The sequence below is a fragment of the Ochotona curzoniae genome, unplaced genomic scaffold, assembly GCF_017591425.1.
Source record: "Ochotona curzoniae isolate NIBS_2020 unplaced genomic scaffold, NIBS_Ocur_1.0 contig_3520, whole genome shotgun sequence".
Taxonomy (NCBI): domain Eukaryota; kingdom Metazoa; phylum Chordata; class Mammalia; order Lagomorpha; family Ochotonidae; genus Ochotona; species Ochotona curzoniae.
The window spans coordinates 31,417,392-31,437,241 of NW_024465894.1; the positions used below are offsets into that span (position 1 = coordinate 31,417,392).

At 54.3% G+C, this 19,850-nt stretch overlaps 1 protein-coding gene across 1 annotated transcript in view; it reads right to left on the reverse strand.

Annotated features, from left to right (window-relative positions):
- Positions 1 to 5,281: 5,281 nt before the first annotated feature.
- The window catches only part of CDS2 (CDP-diacylglycerol synthase 2), a 62,397-nt gene continuing 47,828 nt past the window's right edge, over positions 5,282 to 19,850 (reverse strand). Inside the window, exons 6-13 of the mRNA XM_040980989.1 lie at positions 19,276 to 19,334; positions 17,644 to 17,726; positions 15,245 to 15,332; positions 14,720 to 14,788; positions 13,760 to 13,912; positions 12,432 to 12,551; positions 11,423 to 11,526; positions 5,282 to 11,184 (exon numbers count right to left, since the gene is read on the reverse strand). Coding sequence (XP_040836923.1) covers positions 11,052 to 11,184; positions 11,423 to 11,526; positions 12,432 to 12,551; positions 13,760 to 13,912; positions 14,720 to 14,788; positions 15,245 to 15,332; positions 17,644 to 17,726; positions 19,276 to 19,334 — 809 coding nt within the window. The 3' untranslated portion in view covers positions 5,282 to 11,051. The remainder of the gene's footprint in view (positions 11,185 to 11,422; positions 11,527 to 12,431; positions 12,552 to 13,759; positions 13,913 to 14,719; positions 14,789 to 15,244; positions 15,333 to 17,643; positions 17,727 to 19,275; positions 19,335 to 19,850) is intronic.

Sequence of the window (19,850 nt, forward strand, 5' to 3'; positions counted from 1 at the left end):
AAGGATGTGTGACATGTGAACTAGGGCTCACCCCAACCCAGCAAGGGAGCATTCAGCTCAGTCACATCTGCAATGACCTATTATAAAATAAGGTCACATTCTGAGATTCCAACAGTTGCCAGACCTTTGTGGAGGGGGACAAAATTGGACCCATAAGGGAGCTCTGTAACTTTTGGTTGGAAAGCAACTCTGGAATGGCCCAGCGGAGACGTGCTGTGGGGTGTGCTAAACAGTAAGAAGCCACACACGTAGGACACCATGGCTGCATCCCACGGTGGTGGACAGATGTGTACGGCGCCCGGCATTCTGACTTCTGACTCAGCCATTGGGTTTTGCCATCAGGCAGGTTGCAGGGGGCAGTGGTGAGCTGCTAGCAGCCGGTGCTCACAGCAGCTCAGAGAGGCCGCCCTGGTCGAGGAAAGGGATCCAAGGGGAGCACCGGCAGTGCCTATGGCACCTATAGCACGTACTGTGGGTGTGCAAGACAAGTGTGTGCTCAGCCTCGGGCATCCACGCCGAGCAGCTCCCCAAAGGCCAGGGTGGCGACCGGCCCGGAGATCTCCCCGCCCCATCCAGCTGGAAAACCCTGGGCACAGGGAGAATCAGCGGGCAGGTCCAGAAGCCACCAGCAAAGCGAGTCCCCCTAGCGCTCAGCGCCTGTAGGGGCACCGCTCTTGTTCACACATCCGTTAGCGGGTTTCCCACCCCCATCTTGGGATGGTCTGCGCAGCCCGGAAGCAGGTGGTGTTCCAAGAATTATAAATTGGAGATCTCGTGCGTTAGCAGTGGTTTGAACAAGAGTGGGAAGAAAAGCTATCAGACCAGGTGTGTTCCCCATCTTCTGTCTATAGCTCATCTTTGCTCTATATTGGTGTGGGATTATTACAATGCCATTGAGGGCGGATTGCTTTATACAGCAGTCAACACAGAAACACACTGATGGTTGCCGGAGGAGACAGAAGTACTCAAACAGCTATTGGTTTTTGCTATCTCATGCAAGGAAAAAAAGGCATTGCTTGAATTCTACCATCCTCTCTTAAAAACGGCCCAAGTTGCTACTGGTCCAAGTCCCAAAGGCCCAATAACACTGGGTGCTGAGCCAGAGCCAGCGCTGGAGCCATGCTCACGCTGCAGCCACCACACCATGCTGCAAACATAGGCCGATGGGGGCAGAACAAGGGGAAAGTGTCAGCACTACGGCAGGGAGCTGGGGGAGCCAGCAAGTGAGGAGCAGGGCGGGAGAGGAAGTCTGGCAGGTGTTCACCCAAGTCCCACCCTCAGGGGCCTCGTGCTGTTGGCTCCGAGGCCTCCTGCCCCCTGGCATTTCTGAAGCCACAGGTGATGGCAGAAATCCTTGCCAGGCCAGCATTCCACAAGGATGTCCGGTAGCAATGGAGAGGTCAGGATGAGGCGCCCCTGAGCCACAGCTATGTTCAGGAGCAGGGAGATTCCATCCCAGGAGCAAGCTACCAGCCACGAGGGGACCAGCTCGAGGGTGATGCAAAAAGGTGATGCATGTGGATCAGGAAAGAGAAGGGACGGGGGTGCTGGTGGCACGTGTGCCAGCAGCCAAGCAGAGCTCATGAACCCTTGCAGTGCTCAGAGCACAGTCCCTATCGCCCATCACACAGATGACACCGATGCCCAGCAAGACCAAGGCATCTGCCCAAGGCCACACCGGCAGGGATGGAGTAGGGTGTCGGACTGAGGCACTGCCTTAACCAATACATACCAATGCAGTCCTCCAAGGATTTGAACCTAGGCAAGGGCCGGAGGTGCTTGGTCAGCCTTCCGGGGACTATTGTTCCCACTGGCTTCAGGGAGCCTGGGCCACTTCATCTCCTGGTCTCCCATCTTCCCTGTGGCCCAGTCCCACCCCAGCCTCCACTTACGAGGGGCACCCTCTGGGAAATCCACTTCTCAGACCAACGGGGTTGATTTTACAAGGAGAGGTTTTTGATGAAGGAATCCTGGGAGCGAGGAATTAGAGGCATTAAGGTTTACTCAACTGTTCCTGGTTCCTAGAGATGCAAACTGGGCAGTTGAGGCTTTCTGTCCAAGCTGCTGAAAAAAGGCATAGCCAGGATCCCAATCAGCTGTGGTCCAGGTGGCCCTCTGCTGCCCTCTGCAGGCCGAAGACGGCACTGCCTCGCTGTGGTGGGAAGCTGTCTCCACCAGGCTGCCCTCACACAAGGGATGGAGCCGGGACGTTCCGGGCAGTGACCACTGCTGAAAGCCGATGAAGGTTGAGGCTGCCTAACAGAAAAGGGGGCACCATGTTTAACCTGCACATAGAGGACACAATGAAGCACAGAATACTAACATTTGGGGAATTCTTATGATTTTTCCGCATATCTAAAACCACTTCAAAACGGAAAAGCTAAACAGCTGCACTTTCAACGTGCTACCAAGGAAGCACAGCTGTCAGGCCTCCGGGCAACGTGGCCTCCAGAAGCAGGGGACACCCACAGAAGATGTGGACTTATCTCCCATGGGGCCCCTCCCAGATTCTAGTGCATGACAACCGTCGCAGTGGGCAGGGCGCCCAAGGACCCGTGCGACTACAGGAGGGAAGGCTGTCCCGTCGGCAGTAGCCATGAAAGACCCTCCACGACACGGACTTGCCATGCACACCCTCACGCACACACGTGCACTTCAGGCAGTGACTGGGAGAGAAACAACAGGTGTGTGTGTGTGTGTGTCCTTTCCCCAACTCTCCCTTTTAAATTAATACATCTGTAAGAATTTTTTTTTTTAATTGGAAGGTCATATATACAGAGGAGAGACAGAAAGATCTTTCATCTATCGATTCACTCCCCAAGTAGCCACAACAGCCAGAGCTGAACTGATCCAAAGTCAGGAGCCAGGAGCTCTTCCAGGTCTCCCACGCAGATGCAGGGTCCCAAGGCTTTGGATCGTCCTCCACTGCTTTCCCAGGCCACAAGCAGGGAGCTGGGTGGGAACCGGGGCTGCCGGGATTAGAACTGGCGCCCATATGGGACCCAAGGGTGTGCAAGGCGAAGACTTTAGCTGCTAGGCTACCAGACCAGGTCCAAATAACACACCTTTACTAAAAAAAAAAAAAAAAAAAAAAAAAAAAAATTTTAAGCTGCAAAAAGGCAGAGTGCATCCTGGGAAACACACTGTCTATAGCAGAAGGGCCCCCTGGGACATCCGGAGCCTCAGCCGCGGGCACCAGCACAGGGTGCCCGCTCGAGGGAGCTGAAGGCTGCTTCCCAGCCTGGACTGCACCTCGGAACCACCTGACAAACTTTTTTCCCCAAACACTGAAGGCTGCATTCCATCCCCAAAGATTCTGATCCTGGAGTGTGGCCTGGGCACCGAGACTCCTCCAGGTTCTTTTGTCTTAATCTGAGAATCACCGCTTTGACGGCTCTGAAGACCAGCTTCGCCATGTCTGCTGCAAGAAACTTCTGCAAATCCCAATGCTGGATGCCTGTGGGCAGGAGAGCCGGAGGATTCCGGCCAAAGGCACACTACCGGTGTTAGCCCCAGCACTGGACGCTTGGAGTTGGGACTTCAGGACCCCACGATCCCCCAGGAAAACCAACCCAGGGGGGCAAGCACACGGCAGGGAGGGGCACAGTGTCCCAGACCAAGTACCATGCACAGCGAGACATGGCAAGTTAGGAGTAAGGCAGAGGAAGCAGGCCGGAGAACAAAGAGAAAGCCAGGCTACACACAGGCGTGGAGTCCGAGTGTGGCTGTGAGAGGCAGGGCTGCGTGGCACCCGAGGCTGAGCTGCTGGCCAGCTCAGCAGGCCCCAGCACCCTGTGTAAAAAGACCAAAGCCCACTCGGGTTCTAGCACACAGGATGGTCCTGCAGGGAGGGGTGGCTGCCCTGCAGGAAGAGGCCAAAGGCTGCAAAGGCCTAGAAATCCTGGCTAGGTGCGAAGGGGGCAGAGCAGGGGAGGGGGCAGACAATAAGCAGGAATCTCCAGGATATCCAGGAGGTGCAAAGGGCAGCCTCTCTCCTGGATCCTGAGCCCGCCATGGGGACAGGACAGGGCTGGCTGCAGGACAGGTGTGTGGAAAGAGCTGGTGTTTGCTCAGGCAAAGCCCCTATGAAGAGGCCCCACGGGCCATTGGAAACAGGCCCACGCAGGCCAGACGCACAGGCCTGGCACTGCAGATCACTGTGGCAGTGGAGCCCCGAGAATGGGTGGGAGTCCGGCGAGGGGGTGGGGAGGAGTCAGCTGCAGAATGAGGATCTGCATGATGAGAAGGGATGGCCAGCGGCAGGCTGAAGGACAGGCACAGAGGTGGGCAGCAGGCCAGGAGGGTGGCCTGTGAGGGCAAAGGTGTCCTTAGGAAGAGCCCCAGGAAGCAGTGCTGTCCCACACCAGCGACCCAAGACACCAGGCAGCCACCCCTCCTACACCAATGGCCTTCCAAATGCACTTACCGAACCAAGTCAAGAACCACACATCCCGAGAACCAGGACTGGGGGCAGGCCTGGCTAGATGGGCAGTGGCACCTAATGGCACAAGTGTGGGCTGGAGGGTGGGGTCAGTTGGGTTGAGCTAGGCTTCAATGCCCAATGATGTGCACAGTGCTAAATGGGATGTGGGACAGACCTGACCAATCCACTGCACATGCTGGCAGGCACAAGAACCAGAGCTGGGGGGCCGGTCCACTCTAACTGGGCAGCTCCCCCTGTTGTGTGTGAGGGACGAGTGTGTTTTGGGCAGGGCAGGGCTGGGCAGGGCTGAGCTGGGCAGGGCTGGGCTGGGCTGGGCTGGGCAGGGCTGGGCAGGGCTGGGCAGGGCTGGGCAGGGCTGGGCTGGGCAGGGCTGGGCTGGGCAGGGCTGGGCTGGGCAGGGCTGGGCAGGGCTGGGCTGGGCTGGGCTGGGCTGGGCTGGGCTGCAGCACCCACTGGTTTGCAGAGGAAGGAGGGTAGAACAAATTGATCAACCACTCCAGTGAAACTAGACAGCAAGTTTCTGGACGAATGGAGACTGAGGTGGACTATGTTAGCCAACTGACCTTGGAACAATTTCCTAATCCTGGGAGTGGCAACATCAACAGCATCTTAGAACCATCGTAATCACTTGAGCGGAATCCTCAGAACATGCTCAACGGGGACCCTGGGATGGCCCCGGGGACCGGGGAGGCTGGGTGTGCTAGCTCCCAGACTCAGAAGGAGAAAAAGGAAAAGTGCAAACAATGGTCTTGCCCACTTTCCCCTGATCCTTGACCCTTCTCACCCTGATCAACCATGTAAACATCAGAAATAAAATGAAAAAAAGAGACCCACACGTAATCTAGAACGTAATGTGTTTATTTGTGTAGTAGGAACACTAGGGTATATAAATAAGGTAGATACTTCCCATGTACAGTAGGTCGTATTCTTACATTGTGCTAAGAATCTACACTGACAGAAGTGCACACAGAAGGACCAGCTGGGACAGGTGCTGCTTTGGGACGACACCAGCCGGGCAGGTGGATGGCACAGCAGCGCACAGGTGCACACCCCCCGTAGGAGGCCACCGGGACTGTCCCACAGACCCCAGCCCTGAGACACTCTGAGGGCAGGAAACAGACACCATCACCCAGTCTCCGTGTGTCCTCCAAGCGGGCCGCGGAGGGGGCCGAGCAACTGTCCTGGGCAGACCCCTGGTAGGTGCAGACACTGGCAGTGATGGGTCACCCATGCAGGACTGCCTGGCACTCCCAGCACAGATCACTCCCCGAAGAGGTGGGGAACCACTGCTAGGTTTGGGCGACCTTTCTGAGAAAATAAATCCTGAGTGGGGAGAAATCTGAAGATGGCACCGGCAGGGGCAGGAGAGGTGGGCAGGGGCTGGCTGCCCTTCCCCTCCAGGTGGGAGGGGTGCTGGACATCAATCAGTAAGATAAAAGCACAGATAATCGTGGGCCTCTGGGACAGCCCAGGGCTGGCCTGTGACACCAGACCCCAGCCAACTCCCCTCCTTAGCCTTCGCTGACTCCGTTGCACTGCCAGTGGCCTCCCAGGTCCCGGCTCGCTCTTCTGCCTCCTAGGCTGTCTGTTTCATTGGCTCCTGGTGCCAGCTCTGCCATCTGCTTCATGCTCAGCCCCTGGCCACCCAGCCCGTGAGACATCAGAGCACTGGGTTTCCTACAGGCTGCCGTCTGCGTATGGAGCAGCTCAACGGGGCAGTGCAGGAACGACACAAAACCAGCTATGCACATCCTGTCCATTCACTAACATCCTTAACCCCTTTCCCAAACTGGTGCCCCTTTGAGAAAAGCCAGCAAGAACAGTGCAAGAACCCACCGGGGAACAGAAAGCGGCACCCCAGCACCCCAGCACAGACTCCGCCACATGGATTAAGTGGATGGTACCTGGGACAACAGCACCAGCTGGCCGTCCTGGCTGAACAGTGCCCAGTACCTGGGAGAGCCCTGCTGCACTCCGGCCTCAGCCTCCCTCTCGAGAAGACCTCCAGGCAGGGCCAGGGTCGGCCTCCCAGGGCTGTGTGAAGCACTGAGATGCCATGGTAGCAGTAAGGTGGGCTGCTTCTCTCGCTCCGTTTCCCTGGGAAAAGCAGGGGTGCAGGGCAGCGGCAGCATGGTGGTGGCCAAGAACCCCGTCCCTGGCATTAGCACGGTGTGTGTTCAAGGGCCAGCTGAGCGCAACACATCACTCCCATTCACTGAGTGCTTATGATGTGCCAGGCGGCACGCTGAAAGCACACACGCGCTCCCTCCATTGACCCCACACGCAGCACAGGAAGAAGGTGCCATCCCCAACCCCAACCGCGTCAGTAGTGCAGGCAGGGTGAGGGCAGCCCAGGGCCAGCCCAGACCTAAGGCCATGTGAGCCCATGCCTGCCACCTTGGTCATCACTCTCAGCCACAGTTTCCTCATTAATCAATAGAGCATGAGAATGGTACCCAATCAAAGACGGCTTTCTGGACGAAAAGAGATCATGTCTGTAAACCCTTAGCGGTGTGCCTGGCACACAGTAAGCACTGTGTGATGACCATCGCGACTGACAGACACCTGCTGGCATCTCACTGGCTCAAGAATCAAGACAAAGAACCTCAGTAGAAGCATCTGCAAGAGAAGAAGGGAAGGCATGGGGTCTCCACACAGCCAACAGCTCTGGAAGCCGCTGGAGCTCACCCCCTCTGCCTGCCATTCTCCTGAGCTCTGAGGACACGTGGGCATCCATCTGCAGCACACACCCCCCGGCCTGCTACGCAGCTGAGAGGCCGCCCCAAAGCCCCACCTTTATCCTGCAGAGCAGCCAGTGAACACAATCATCTGGTCAACCTGACAGGGCTGTCACGCAGCAGAGACTCACCCTCCTGGGCACATGAGTGGCATGCAGGACTGGGAGATGAGCCCCTCGGGGTCCCCTTCACTACCACACTCCAGCGCCCTGTGCAGGTCATACACAAGGCACCCACCCCACAAGGGAAACCAAGTCAGGACATAGGGGCTGTGAATCTCACAGCTCTGGAAGCAGGGCAACTCTGCAGAAGTGGATAGAGGGACCAGGAAGTGCAGTCTGACCGAGATAAGGACGACAGGAGGCTTTGCCCAGCCGCCAGCTGCATCTCCGGAGTGGACGTGCCTGCTCCGGCTCCTCCGTGAGAGCCCGTGTCCCAGACAAGCACGGGAGCTGGGTCTGCCCAGGGCTCCCTGCTACAACAACCTGCACACCTTGCACGGGTCAGGAGTCGGCCCTCTCCCCTCGGCACCTCTGCGCCCTCCTCTCGGTGTGCGAAGGAGCCAGACCCTCCTGTGCCTCCCTTTGACAGAGAAACAGCAGCAGCCTAAGTCATTACTAAATAGGAAGGGGCTTCAGCGGCGACCTACCCCATCAACCTGCAGTGTTCCAGACAAGGGCGCTCTGCCTTGAGTCACTCACCTGCCCCCTCCTCCACTGTGCACAGTGGGGAAGGCCTGAGCTACCAGGGGCTCAGTGACAGAGTGAGGATCTGAACCCAGGGACCCCCCCTGGCTCAGGCTCCAGCCGACTCAGCAAGTCTGCGCAGTCTCCCTTTAAAATACATGCTTGGGTTTTCTCAAATAAGGTAGTTGCGGGAGAAAAGACCAGGGTCAAGGGGGGGGAAATACCATAAAAATACTTTCAAACTCCACCCGTAGAAGGCCAACCACTGTCTTTCATCCCTCTGAAGAGACCAGTCCACACAGATCACACACCAGGAGGGAACACCTTCTACACGCAGCACTGGAGTACTCAGGGACAGGAAACAGGAAAAATAAATAAATAAAACAATAAACATGAGTACGGCCTGGACTGCCTCAGAGGGGTTCAGCTTCAGAGTAAACCACAGATGTACACTTTTTGGGCGCTGGCAGTGGGCGGCATGGACACACACAGAGAGCCCAGGTGCCCGAGACTAGGGGTGAGAGCTCGCAGCAGTGTGGGTCACACCCAGACCAGGGGCGAGAGCTCGCAGCAGTGTGGGTCACACCAGGACCAGGGGTGAGAGCTTCTAGCAGGGCAGCCACGCCAGGACCAGGGGTGAGAGCATGCAGCAGGGCGGCCACACCGGGACCAGGGGCAAGCGCTCGCAGCAGCGGTGCCAGGCTGTGCTTCCGCTTCCACTGTGAGCCCTGTCTCAGGGTCTCCATGCCTCAGCTCCGGATCTTAACCACCTGTGTGCTAACAGCAACTGCTGCCACCTGAGCTCGAGGGAGGAAAGCACAGCAGTTCTGCACATGGGCACTGTGTCCCCAGAAGCAAGAGGAGTAGGGCCCTTCTGGTCCACGTCCTGCAGGTGCAACACAAGACGCTCAATGAGTTCCAGCTCCAGCGGGAAGCTCTCTGTCTGCTAAGGAGCTCGGATGGGCACCTGAAGAACCAAGCTCAGACGGCTGCAGTGAGAAGACTGGGACACGAGCTGGAGAACATGGGGTGCAGTGCATGAACATGTGGCAAACATAAAACCATGCAAGGGCTTAGATACTGACTCCAAGGAAAGGGAAAATACAGCATTTCGTTCACATTTTATTTCTGACCCACCCCGCCCCCATGAGTCTTCGAAAGCAAGGTATGCCATTCATTAGGATCCCCAAGGCTGTGATTGGTCAAATAGGGGAAAGGGGCATTATGCTGAACTGACACAAGGTGGCGCTGCCTTCCAGCACTTGGGGGAAGCCCTCTTCCCCAGCAGGCCTTGGGGACAGAAAACAAACCCTGGCCCTGCTCTCCTGCCTCCACTCTGGTACGGTGAGCACCCAGCCCTGCCTCCCAGGATCCCCCAGGAACAATCAGAGCCTCACTGCTGCCACCAGGCTCCCTGGTTCCAAAAGCAGCCCTACAGCTGCACCCCAGCTCAGCCCCGACCCACGGGATGGCACAGCGGGACACGACAGGTTGACACGCCACCCTTCTTGGTGATATAAGTCCCCTCCTCAGAAAACTGCCCTGGCACTCCTGAGCTCTCCACAAAGACCCGCAGCTGCAATCCCGACTCACTTCGCAGGGGCCTGAAGCCCGTCCTCAGGGTCCCCAGGGTCCCCCATGACATGGGCTTGCTCAGCTAGACTGGCAGAAGAGTGCAAGGCTGAAATGTAATCAAAGCTTGGGTGGGGGGGGGGGAAGCTGCTTAACTGCACACGTGAGGAGGGCAGATGTGGAAGCTGGAAATCTGCAAGAGCTGGGTCTCCACTGGATGGCTGAGCGGCGGGGACTGGCCACACACTCCCAGGGAGGGGAGCTTAACAATGTGATTTCGCCATGCATGAGCCCCGGGCACTGAGGCAAGGCCATGCCATCAGCCCCGGGCATCAAGTCTTTAACACATTTGGCCACTAAGTTCCCGCTCCTCCTGCACGCCACTGCCTGCTGGCCTGGCTGTATCTGTCTTCTCAGAGTCAATATCACCCCTGTTGTCAGGGAGGGGGGAAATAAATCACAGCTTCAACAAACAATGACGAAGGGTCCCCCCAGTCAAACACCAACTGCTTCTAGAGCGTCACATTGTCTAAGTCGGCATTTCATCCGCCGAAGGGCCGGGTGTGGCCCCCCGGTTTGAAGCAGGACTTGGTGGTTGCAGTGACGAGCGCGCGGCACAACCGAGATCACTGGCACAAACAAGAGACTGAACATACACACACAGACACACGCACACACACAGACACGCTCTGGCTCGGAGAAGCCCACCCACACACAACACAGCAGCTGTGAGCATGTCCTGGCAGAGGGCACACGGACGGCAGGCTGCCATCCCCTGCCCCACAGGAAGCCCCAGGAGGGATTCAGCAGTGGCGAGTCTACAGCACTATGTGGACAGCGCCAGCCAGGACTGGACAGTGAGCCGGGCCGTCCTACAGGAGCCCCCGGGCCCCAGCCACAAGGACGGGGCTCAGGACAGCACGTTTGACTGCACGCACTTGAACTACTATAGTGTGGACTTGCTCCAGACAACTATAAATAATTTCTCGTGCTTTCTGAAAACAGTAAAAACTGAAACCTCCTTTTCGTCTGTGATGAAGGTGAGCATGTTATTTACACATACAGCCGGGCTGACCTTGACCCTGCACGGCGTCAGGGTGGACAGAAGGCTTGTCTGACGAGCAGGCCTCTGGCCCGCCGGCCGTGGAAGGCCACCTTCCCCTCGCTCCCAGGGCCCAGGGACTGCCAGGGAGGCTCAGGGACCACAAGGATACCACGACGAGCATGCTGAGCTCCAGGACATGGACGGACGCCCAGACTGCCTCAGCCTGGAGACAGCTCCGTTGAGGGGACCACAAGCAAACACCCTGAGCCACGTAACACTGTCTTCCTGGGTGGCAAGTACCTGGTTGGCGCTTTTCATTTTTGTTTTAAATCCAGATGGTTTTCGTCCTGTGACTTCTTCCCAGCTTACACAACCCAAATCCAGACAAACTATATGTACAGATTCTTAAACCCACAAATTAAAAATAAAAAACACCCTACAGGGGGAAGAGAGAGAGACAAGACAGTGAACTGAAGCTTTGTCAGCGCTTAAGTCCCGCCAGCTGGCCTTGCCCTGGAGCCCTGCCCCTCGCTCAGTCCGGCTCCTGCGCCCCGCCATGGCGGCCCCTACTCATCCTCCATGGCAGCTGTCAGAAGCCCCTTGTCAGTCAGGTGGGACTTCAGTGTGTTGAAAATGTGGAGCTGTTGATCCGGCCGCAAGGTCAGGAACTGCTGGATCAGTTTGCTGGGGTTAGGGCCCCTGGAACAGAACACAAGAAACAGTACTGAGTCACGGTCTGGAGGCTCCTGGGGCCCGACCACTGGTGTCTGCTCTGCTCTGGGGGGCATGGGCTAGGGGGTGGGGAGGGCTGAGAACCCCCGGTGGCCACGAATGAAGACACATTCACTGCGTTCACAGCTAAGGGCTCTTCTCGGGGATGCAGGGAGATAAGGCTAGCCTACTGGCACTGCCCCCAGGCTCCAGGGCACCAGGTTACCTGATGAAGCTGGCAATGTATACGTTGACAAAGGTGGCCATCAGATACTGGCAGTCAAAGCGATCCATGATGCCTCCATGGCCTGGAATGGTATTGGCGAAGTCCTGTAAAAGCAGAGAGCAGGGGCTGAGCCTGGTCCCGGCCTGCACGCCCCCTAGGCCAAGGACCTACCTCTGCGTCCAGCCACTGTTCTGAGCAGCTGAGGACAATGGAAATAAATACTGAATCTGATGCTGGGACTATTAACAGCCTCTGGCTATAATCTTACTAAATTACAATAGGTTCTTTGGAAGAAAGGAGTCTTCAAAAACTAAATAGAAATGTATATTATGAAAAACGCTAGGCCCAGTGCAGTGGCTCAACTGGCTAATCCTCCCCTTGCAAAAGTGCCAGGATCCCATATCATCGCTAGTTTGTATCCGGTTGCTCCACTAAGCATCTAGCTCCCTACTTATGGCCTGGGAAATGGCAGAGGATGGCTCAAGTTCTTGGGCCCTTGCACCTACGTGGGAGACCCAGAAGAAGCTCATAGCTCCCGGCTTTGGATCAGCTCAGCTCTGGCTGCTGCAGCCATTTGGGAGTGAAGCAACACATGGAAGATCTTTCTCTCTCCTTCTCTCTGTAAATACACTTCTCCAATGGAAGTAAGGATGGAAGGATGGAAGCACAAAAGGGGAGGGAGGGGGACAGACTAGGGGAGGAAAGAGGGAGACCCGGAAGAAGCTCCTGGCTTTGGCCTGAACCTGCCCTGGCTTTGCAGTATTCAGGAAGTGAACCAGCAGATAGAAGCTCTGTCTCTCCATCTCTCTGCAACTATGCTAATCAAATAAATAAAATAAGAAATCTCTTTTTTAAAAAAAGAATGACATCTTTTCACTGAATCAGCTCATTCAGTGCACGGCTCATGCACAGTGTGGACAGCCTAGAGTGCTGAAGGGGCGGCAGCCAGCAGGGAGCACCAGCAGACGAGCGGGTGGGAGAGAGGAGGTGGGGGAGCAGGGGCTCCTGCCTTGATCTTGAAGGCCCGCTTGAATCCACTTGCAAAGAACCCTCCAAAGGGGCCGATGAGCGAGGCGAAGGTGGACAGGGCCATGCTGTGGATCTGGAAGGGGTACATCCGGACGGTTTTCTGCGGACAGAAGCGGAGGACAGTCAGCTCAGCTTTGGCACAGGTCGGCAGAAACAACTTTTTACAGAACCAATTTACATACACTAAAAGTATCTTCCTCCTCCTCCGCTGGTTTTTGTATATCACTAACATCTGGTTCTATGAAAGATAAAGGTGCGCTGTTGCAGCACGCCGATTTGGTAGAAGGGTATTTAGACCACGCAGCCTTGCAGTGACTTCGCGGAAGCAGGAGGAGGATTTGGGTAACTGTGGGGGCTCTCTGACACCCCACCAGAACCTGACTGAGGTGTAACATGACGCCTGACACCCAATCAGGGGCCATCCGCAGCCCCCGGGTCTGTCTCAGAATGGATCGCCTACTCCCGCCCGTGTAACGCCAGGAAAACACCACTTCCCTCAGTTACAGAAATCTTCCCAACCAGACAACATCTCATGAAACAATACCAAAACATCACCTTAAAATCACCACAGAGCTTATGGGAAGAGAGTTTAAGTAGAAGGCTGTCAAACTCACAGTAGTAGGGACATTCCTTATAAAGTCCTAGTTTTCACTTGAAAGCCAAATCTTATCATGGGAACATTTACTGTCACTTATTTTGTGGTTGAAATGACAAGCTCACTTTGTTGTTTTCAGGAAAATGTCTGCCAAGTAGTCTCATCAGAAAAACTCTGATTTTGGGTTGCACTCAAGCAAAAAGAAACATTGCAAGAAAAACACATGGCACTCCGCTCCTAAGTACTCCGCCTAGCCAGCACCACACTTCAGCCGCCGACAGGAATGTTCTGCGCATGCCCTCCATGTCTGTAAAGGTGTGTGCGCCGAGGTCAAGAGTGAACAAAGTTAACCAGCTGACAGTTTTCTCAAAGACACTGCTCAGAGCACGGTGAGTGTGGCACGAGGGCTCCACCACCTGCTGGTCCCGGTGGAGCCGCTGCCTTAACTCGGGTTGCCACTGTTTCTGTGCATTATGCTTAACATCAACAGACTGTAAGAGGCAAATCACATCACAGCATTAGGAGAAGAGTTCCGGCCACACAGACCCCACGGAGGGACCGCAGAGTGGGCTCACACCGGAAGTGGCAGCTGTGTTTCCTGACCGTGCCTGGACCACGCTCCTCCACCCTGGCTTACAGCTCTGGAGGGATGAAGCTCGTTTTTCAGAGGGAGGGTGGCAGACGAGAGGCTCTTGGCAGTCCCTGGCACGTACCCAGCCAATGACAGACTGGACCACCCCAGGAATGTTGTACTCCTGCAGCCGAAACAGGTCCGAGGGTTCACAGTCCACCGTGAAGCTGTTGGTGTCATTGTTGTACTCCACGGGACAGACGAAGCACCGGTACCCGGACATGATGTAGGAGAGCTGAGGAGGGAAAGAGGCAGGCTGTGCTACCCAGCCTGGACACGGGCACTTGGACCAGCCACATTCCCCACGGTGCCTAGAACCCTGCTAACCGCACACTGCAGCTTGTGTTAGAGGCTAAGGCCTCACCACACAGGCATTCTACCTAAGAAACAAAAAACAGGCTCACGATCCACTGAGCTCTCACCCACCCAGGCCCAAGCTCCAAAGCCCTGCAAGAGAGCCAGGAAAGCCTCAAGAGATGAGCACCAGAAACAGGCTCTCCCCTCCCCACTTGAGGCCAGTCTGATCAGGGGCTCTTAACACAACTGGGGGAAAGTCACAGCATCAGGCAGCCAGGAAGGAGAAAGGGGGCTGGCACAGGGCAGAAAGCTGGCCTGAGGCTCAGGAGCTCCCTGGAAAACAGGATGGGCATCCACATCCTGGCAGATGACTTGAGGAAGACAATCTAGGTTGGAGTGCATAGGCGCCACTCACCCTGACCTTGGGCTATCAGATGCCTGACAAACATGGCACCTACTGGGTACCACCACAGCCAGGCGTCAGAGTCTGAACCAGGTGCACATGGCCTCTGCTCCTCCAACTGCCCGGACCCCGCCTGCACATGGTGACAGAGGTGGCCAACCCTGCCAGCCCACTGAACCCATTGCAAAGCACATGATGCTCAAACCCATCTTTGGGGTAGGGGCACCACCACTCAGCAAGAGTCCCTGACCTCGGGAGATACCCCTTGGAGGCCCATCCAGCCCTCTGAAGTTGGTGGGGACCTCCATCTACTCCCTGATCCCACTGGGAGCCATCACCTACCAGAAGGCCAAACACCACAGTAGCGAAGAAGCCCCCGATGAAGCCTTCCCAAGTCTTCTTTGGGGACAGCTGTGCAGAAAGGGCGAGTTCTCAGTACAGGCATTTCAGTAACACTGGCTAACTACCTCCCTTTCTGAATCCTAAGACATGGATCCCTGTTCCCTGCCCTAGACCTTTACATTTCTCCTCCGCTTCAACTGATCCTACAAATTTACTGTACTACAATACTGCATACTACTTAAACGCTTGAATCCAGATCAAAGCCCATCAAGGTGTGTCTAGACAGTCTTTAAAAATATTTTAATAGCTGTCTTTCTCTCTCTCTTTTTAATAAATAAATAATGGCAAGTGTTTGTTTTTAGCTTTTCTCTTACAAGCAATTAATTGCCAGTCAATCACCAGGGTGACACAAAGACACGGCCACCAGGACAACACCAGCTAGGATAACCTCCCCGCACACTCCGGTCCCATGCACAGCTCTACTTGTCTGGAACGTCACAGATCCCACAGGGGCAATCCATTTACCTTGATGAGGGGCGTCCGGCCGAAGAAAAAGCCAAACATGTAGGCCATGATGTCATTACAGATCACACAAGAAATGGGGACAATGAACCTAGGAAATACACCAAAGTGAGGCTCAACCCCAACAAGACAACAATGCCTCCCAAGTCCACAGCACAATGCCGGTCACACATTCCAGCACCACAATCCACGGAATACTTATAATCCAGGAAGAAGTAAGTTATAAGGGCCTTGCGTGATGGCTCGATTGGCTAATCCACTGCCTTGCAAGTGCCAGGAACTCATACGGATGCCGGCTGGTATCCTGGCTGCTACACTTCCCATCCAGCTCCCTGCTTGTGGCCTGGGAAAGCAATGGAGGACGGCCCAAAGTCTTGGGACCCTGCAACCATGTGAGGGACCCAGAAGAAGCTTCTGGCTCCTGGGTTTGGATCAACAGCTCCAGCCATTGCAGCCATTTGGGGAGTGAACTAGCAGATGGAAGATCTTCCTCTCTGCATCTCTTTCTCTTTGTGAATGTGTGTTTCCAATAAAAGTAAAATACTTTTTTTAAAAAGTTGTAAGAGAAGAAAATATCACACAAGCTGTACAGAGTATGTGGTACAGAGTTGGCAGTCACATGTTTACTGAAAGACCGGTGAATAAAGAGATGACATTCTATCAAACGTCAGCCGCTCTTTCCATTGCAAAGGAACATGAGGACAAGTTAAACCACACAGGAAAAGTAAAATGTTCTTTTGCCTATCGCTATCCCCTTTCCCAAAAATACTCACCTTAAGCCTTTCGAGTTTCTTGTCAAATCTCTACAATTCTAAACATATTTTAAGTCTAGTGCATAATTCATTGCTGTACTCCTTGTCACTAGCTCTCTGAGGGTTACATTTCCCTAGGACAGACTGGGGGCAAAAATCCCAACTGGAACAGCTGGAATTCTTTCCCCACCCGCATCAGGAAAGGGGCCCTTCCCACACGTGCCCCATATCTCTCCTCCCCTCACTCTGACACACGTCCTTACATTCCTCAACTGACTTAACACACACCCCTTAGCCCTGTCTCGCTCTGTCTGCAGAGGCAGGACCGGGAGCATCGGCACCTTCCTCTACGATCCACCCCGCCTCCCACCCCCATGGCATTCACTTTGTCAATGCTTCCAGCACAGACTCTGCTCTTAACTGTAATTAATTTGTCTCAGTTTGAAAACTGATAATTATAGGTCTTAATATTAGTCACTGCAGAACCAATTATAGATGGGTCTGTAAAGATGGGGGCTTGACCCATGCCAACCTTTAGAAATACCCTTTGTTGAGAAAGGCAAGGAGCCGGTGCCTCCCCAGACCAGTATATTTGTTTTACAAACATCTGCCTGTGCTGATGGGTTCCAAGCACTTTGCACATAGATACTGACCCACTTTCCAGAAGGCGTGCACTAGTGCATGCCAATGCTGAGGCCTGGAGACAGGCGCCACCTGGGGTCAGAGCCACACTCCCGACACCCTCCCTCATACCTGCTCACAGAATCGCCCAGCTCCTTTAGGCAAGCTGTTAAAATCACTTCCTATTAAAACCACTGGATTTCTACAATCAATCCTACTTGGCAATGGCATGTTCCTTTATAAAAAAGATTCATTTGAAAGGCAGAATGACAGAGAGAAGGAAAGACACATACCCTCCCACCTGCTGGCTCGATCCCTAAATGGGCACAACGGCTGGGATGGGCAGGGCCAAGTCAACAGCAGGGGCCAGGAACTCCGTCCTGGATCCTGTGTGCATGGCAGGGACTCAAGCACTTGAGCCATCACCTGCTGCTTCCAGGTGCATTAGCAGGAAGATGGAAGGAAACCCAGGAGCCAGGACATGAACAGGTGCTCCGGTATGGGAGGCAGGCTCCCCAAGCAGCAGTGTCACCCGCGGCACCAAGGATATTACTCTTCTGATTCACGATTCACTGCTATTACTTATTGAGAATGGCTTCTCTGTGACTATAAAGCGGATCAGTTACCAATCTCGTCTTGCCCCTTACCATGAAGATGTTGTTAGATAACCCACTTAGTTGCTCTACTTTTGTCAAATGTGGCATTTACGCAATTTTCAACGTTCCTTTATAGTTACTAATCTGTTTTTTTTTTCTTCATGACATTCAGTACTTTACATTTTCTTGGAAAACCATACTACTTCCTTAAAGTTTTCCAGCATGTTGACATGTGGCACAGCCTTTGATTCTAAGCTGCTCCTGCCTCCCAGTTGAGAGCAGTGGTTCTCAGAGGCAGGTCCCAACCAGCAGCATCACCAGGAAGGCGCTAGAAACACAAGCTGAGGCCTCAGGCCAGCACTCTGGGAGAGCACCACCCACCAGGCATGCTGAGCTGCCCCCGTTCTCAGCAGTCCCTCCCACAGGCACTCACCAGATCATTCCCTCAAACAGGTTGTGGATAACGAGATGTGACTGAGTCACAACAATCAGCAAAGTCACATGCGTCCAGCCAAACTGCAAAAGAAGAAAAAACCCTCAACCTATCAGCTTACTTCAGAAGTAACTTCAGAGCATAATTAATACCAAATAAGAAGCTGCTGAGAGACAAGCAGGAAAAATGCTTGCTTTTATGCCCAGCTTATTCAAAATAAAAGGTACAGAACAGGATTCTGGCAATAAAACTGTTAACAGTCCATCAAGGGCCTGGTGCAATGGCCTAGTGGCTGAACCCTGGCCTTGTATCCACCAGGATTCCATGTGGGCACCACCAGTTTGTGTCCCAGCTGCTCTCTTTCCCATCCAGCTCCCTGCTTATGGCCTGGGAAAGCAACAGAGTATGGCCCAAGGCCTTGGGACTCTGCAAGCATGTGGGAGGCCCCAAGGAAGCTCCTGACTCCTGGCTTTAGATCAGCTCAGCTCCAGCTGTTGTGGCCAGTGAACCGGTGCATAGATCTTTGTCTCTCCTCTCTCTGTGTATCTGCCTTTCAAATAAAAAATAGTAATAATAAAATAAATCTTTTTTTAAAGATTTATTTATTTTTATTGGAAAGTCAGATACACAGAGAGAGGAGAGACAGAGAGGAAGATCTTCCATCCGCTCCCCAAGCAGTCTCAAAGGCAAGAGCTGAGCTGATCCGAAGCCAGGAGCCTGTCCTGGGTCTCCCACACGGGTACAGAGTCCCAAGGCCTTGGGCCATCCTCAGCTACTTTCCCAGGTCACAAGAAGGGAGCTATATGGGAAGCAGGGCCACTGGGATTAGAACCAGTGCCCATACAGGATCCTGTGCATGCAAGGCAAGGACTTCAGCCACTAGACTACTGTGCTAGGCCCAAAATAAATCTTTAAGAAAAAAAAAAGAATCCCATAAAAAGCAGTTACCAGGACAGGCAGTGAGCCTGGTGGTTAAGACACTGCTTGATACAAGCCTGAGTTCACATCAGAGTATCTGGGTTCAACACCCAGCTCTGGAGCCTGACGAGTTTCCCGCTAATGCAGACCCTGGGAGGCTGCTGTTGGTGGTCCCGGTCCGTGTTCACCCTTCACTTGGTAGACCCAGACTGAGTTCCTAAACTTGGCTTCAGCTGGCTCAACCCAAGCCCTAAGTGGGCATTCTCAGAGTGAACCGGTGGACAGGAGCTCTGCTTCTCCATTAAACAGAGTAGAGACTCTGTGGCCCATGAGGAGGCAGGCCCACCCAAGCGCTCAAGGCCCGAGTACTATTCCCTTTCTGGGTCTTTATGGAACACGTGGGGCACTCGGAGCGGACAGTCTCAAGGTGAGGCAGGGAAAGACCCAAAAAGGTATCTCAGCTCATCCGTACCTGCACCTGCACCCGCACCCAGGATCCAAGTGCACAGACTAGGATCTATAAGAGCCACTGGGCCTGGGAAGATGCAGCTGCCAGCCCTGAACAGGAAGCCCTCCTCCATGCTCTAGGTTCCAGCTGCACACAGACAGACACCCTGCATTCCAGAGCTCCCATTTACTGCAGAAAGCATGAGAAAGGCCTTGGCGCATCTACAGGGCCTCAGACAAACCGGCCCTCCTGCCATGCTCCCTCACCATGTAGAACTGCAGCCGGTAATGCTTCTTGACCAGGCTCAGCACGAACATGCAGAAACCTAGTTTTGGGAGGGAAGGAAAAAAAAAAAAAAAAAAGAGAGAAAGAAAAAAAAAAACACACATGACATTCCATCTTTATCTTATCCTGCCCTTCCATTACCTGTGGTAAGTGGTCCCTTCACGTCTCCACAGCAGCGAACTAGAGCACAATTTCAAAGCTGGAGGAGAAAAACTAACTATTTGGATGAACAGTCACAGGAGAAAAACTGACTCCTTCAAGACAATAAAGGTAGGGCCACATTGAGGCGCAGTGGGCTAAGCCGCTGTCTGTGCTGCTGGCAGCCCATGTCAGGGCACCAGCTCAAGTCTCGGCTGCTCCCGTTCCCATCCAGCTCCCTGCTAACGTGCCTGGGAGAGCAGAAGATGGCCTGAATACCTGGACTCCTTCCACCCAATGGAAGACTCAGTCGGCTGCAGGCTCCTAACTTCATCCGGCTCTGCCTTAACACCACAGCCATTGGGGAATGCACCAGATCTCTTCCTCAGCCCCTCGGCATTTCAAATAAATTAAAACC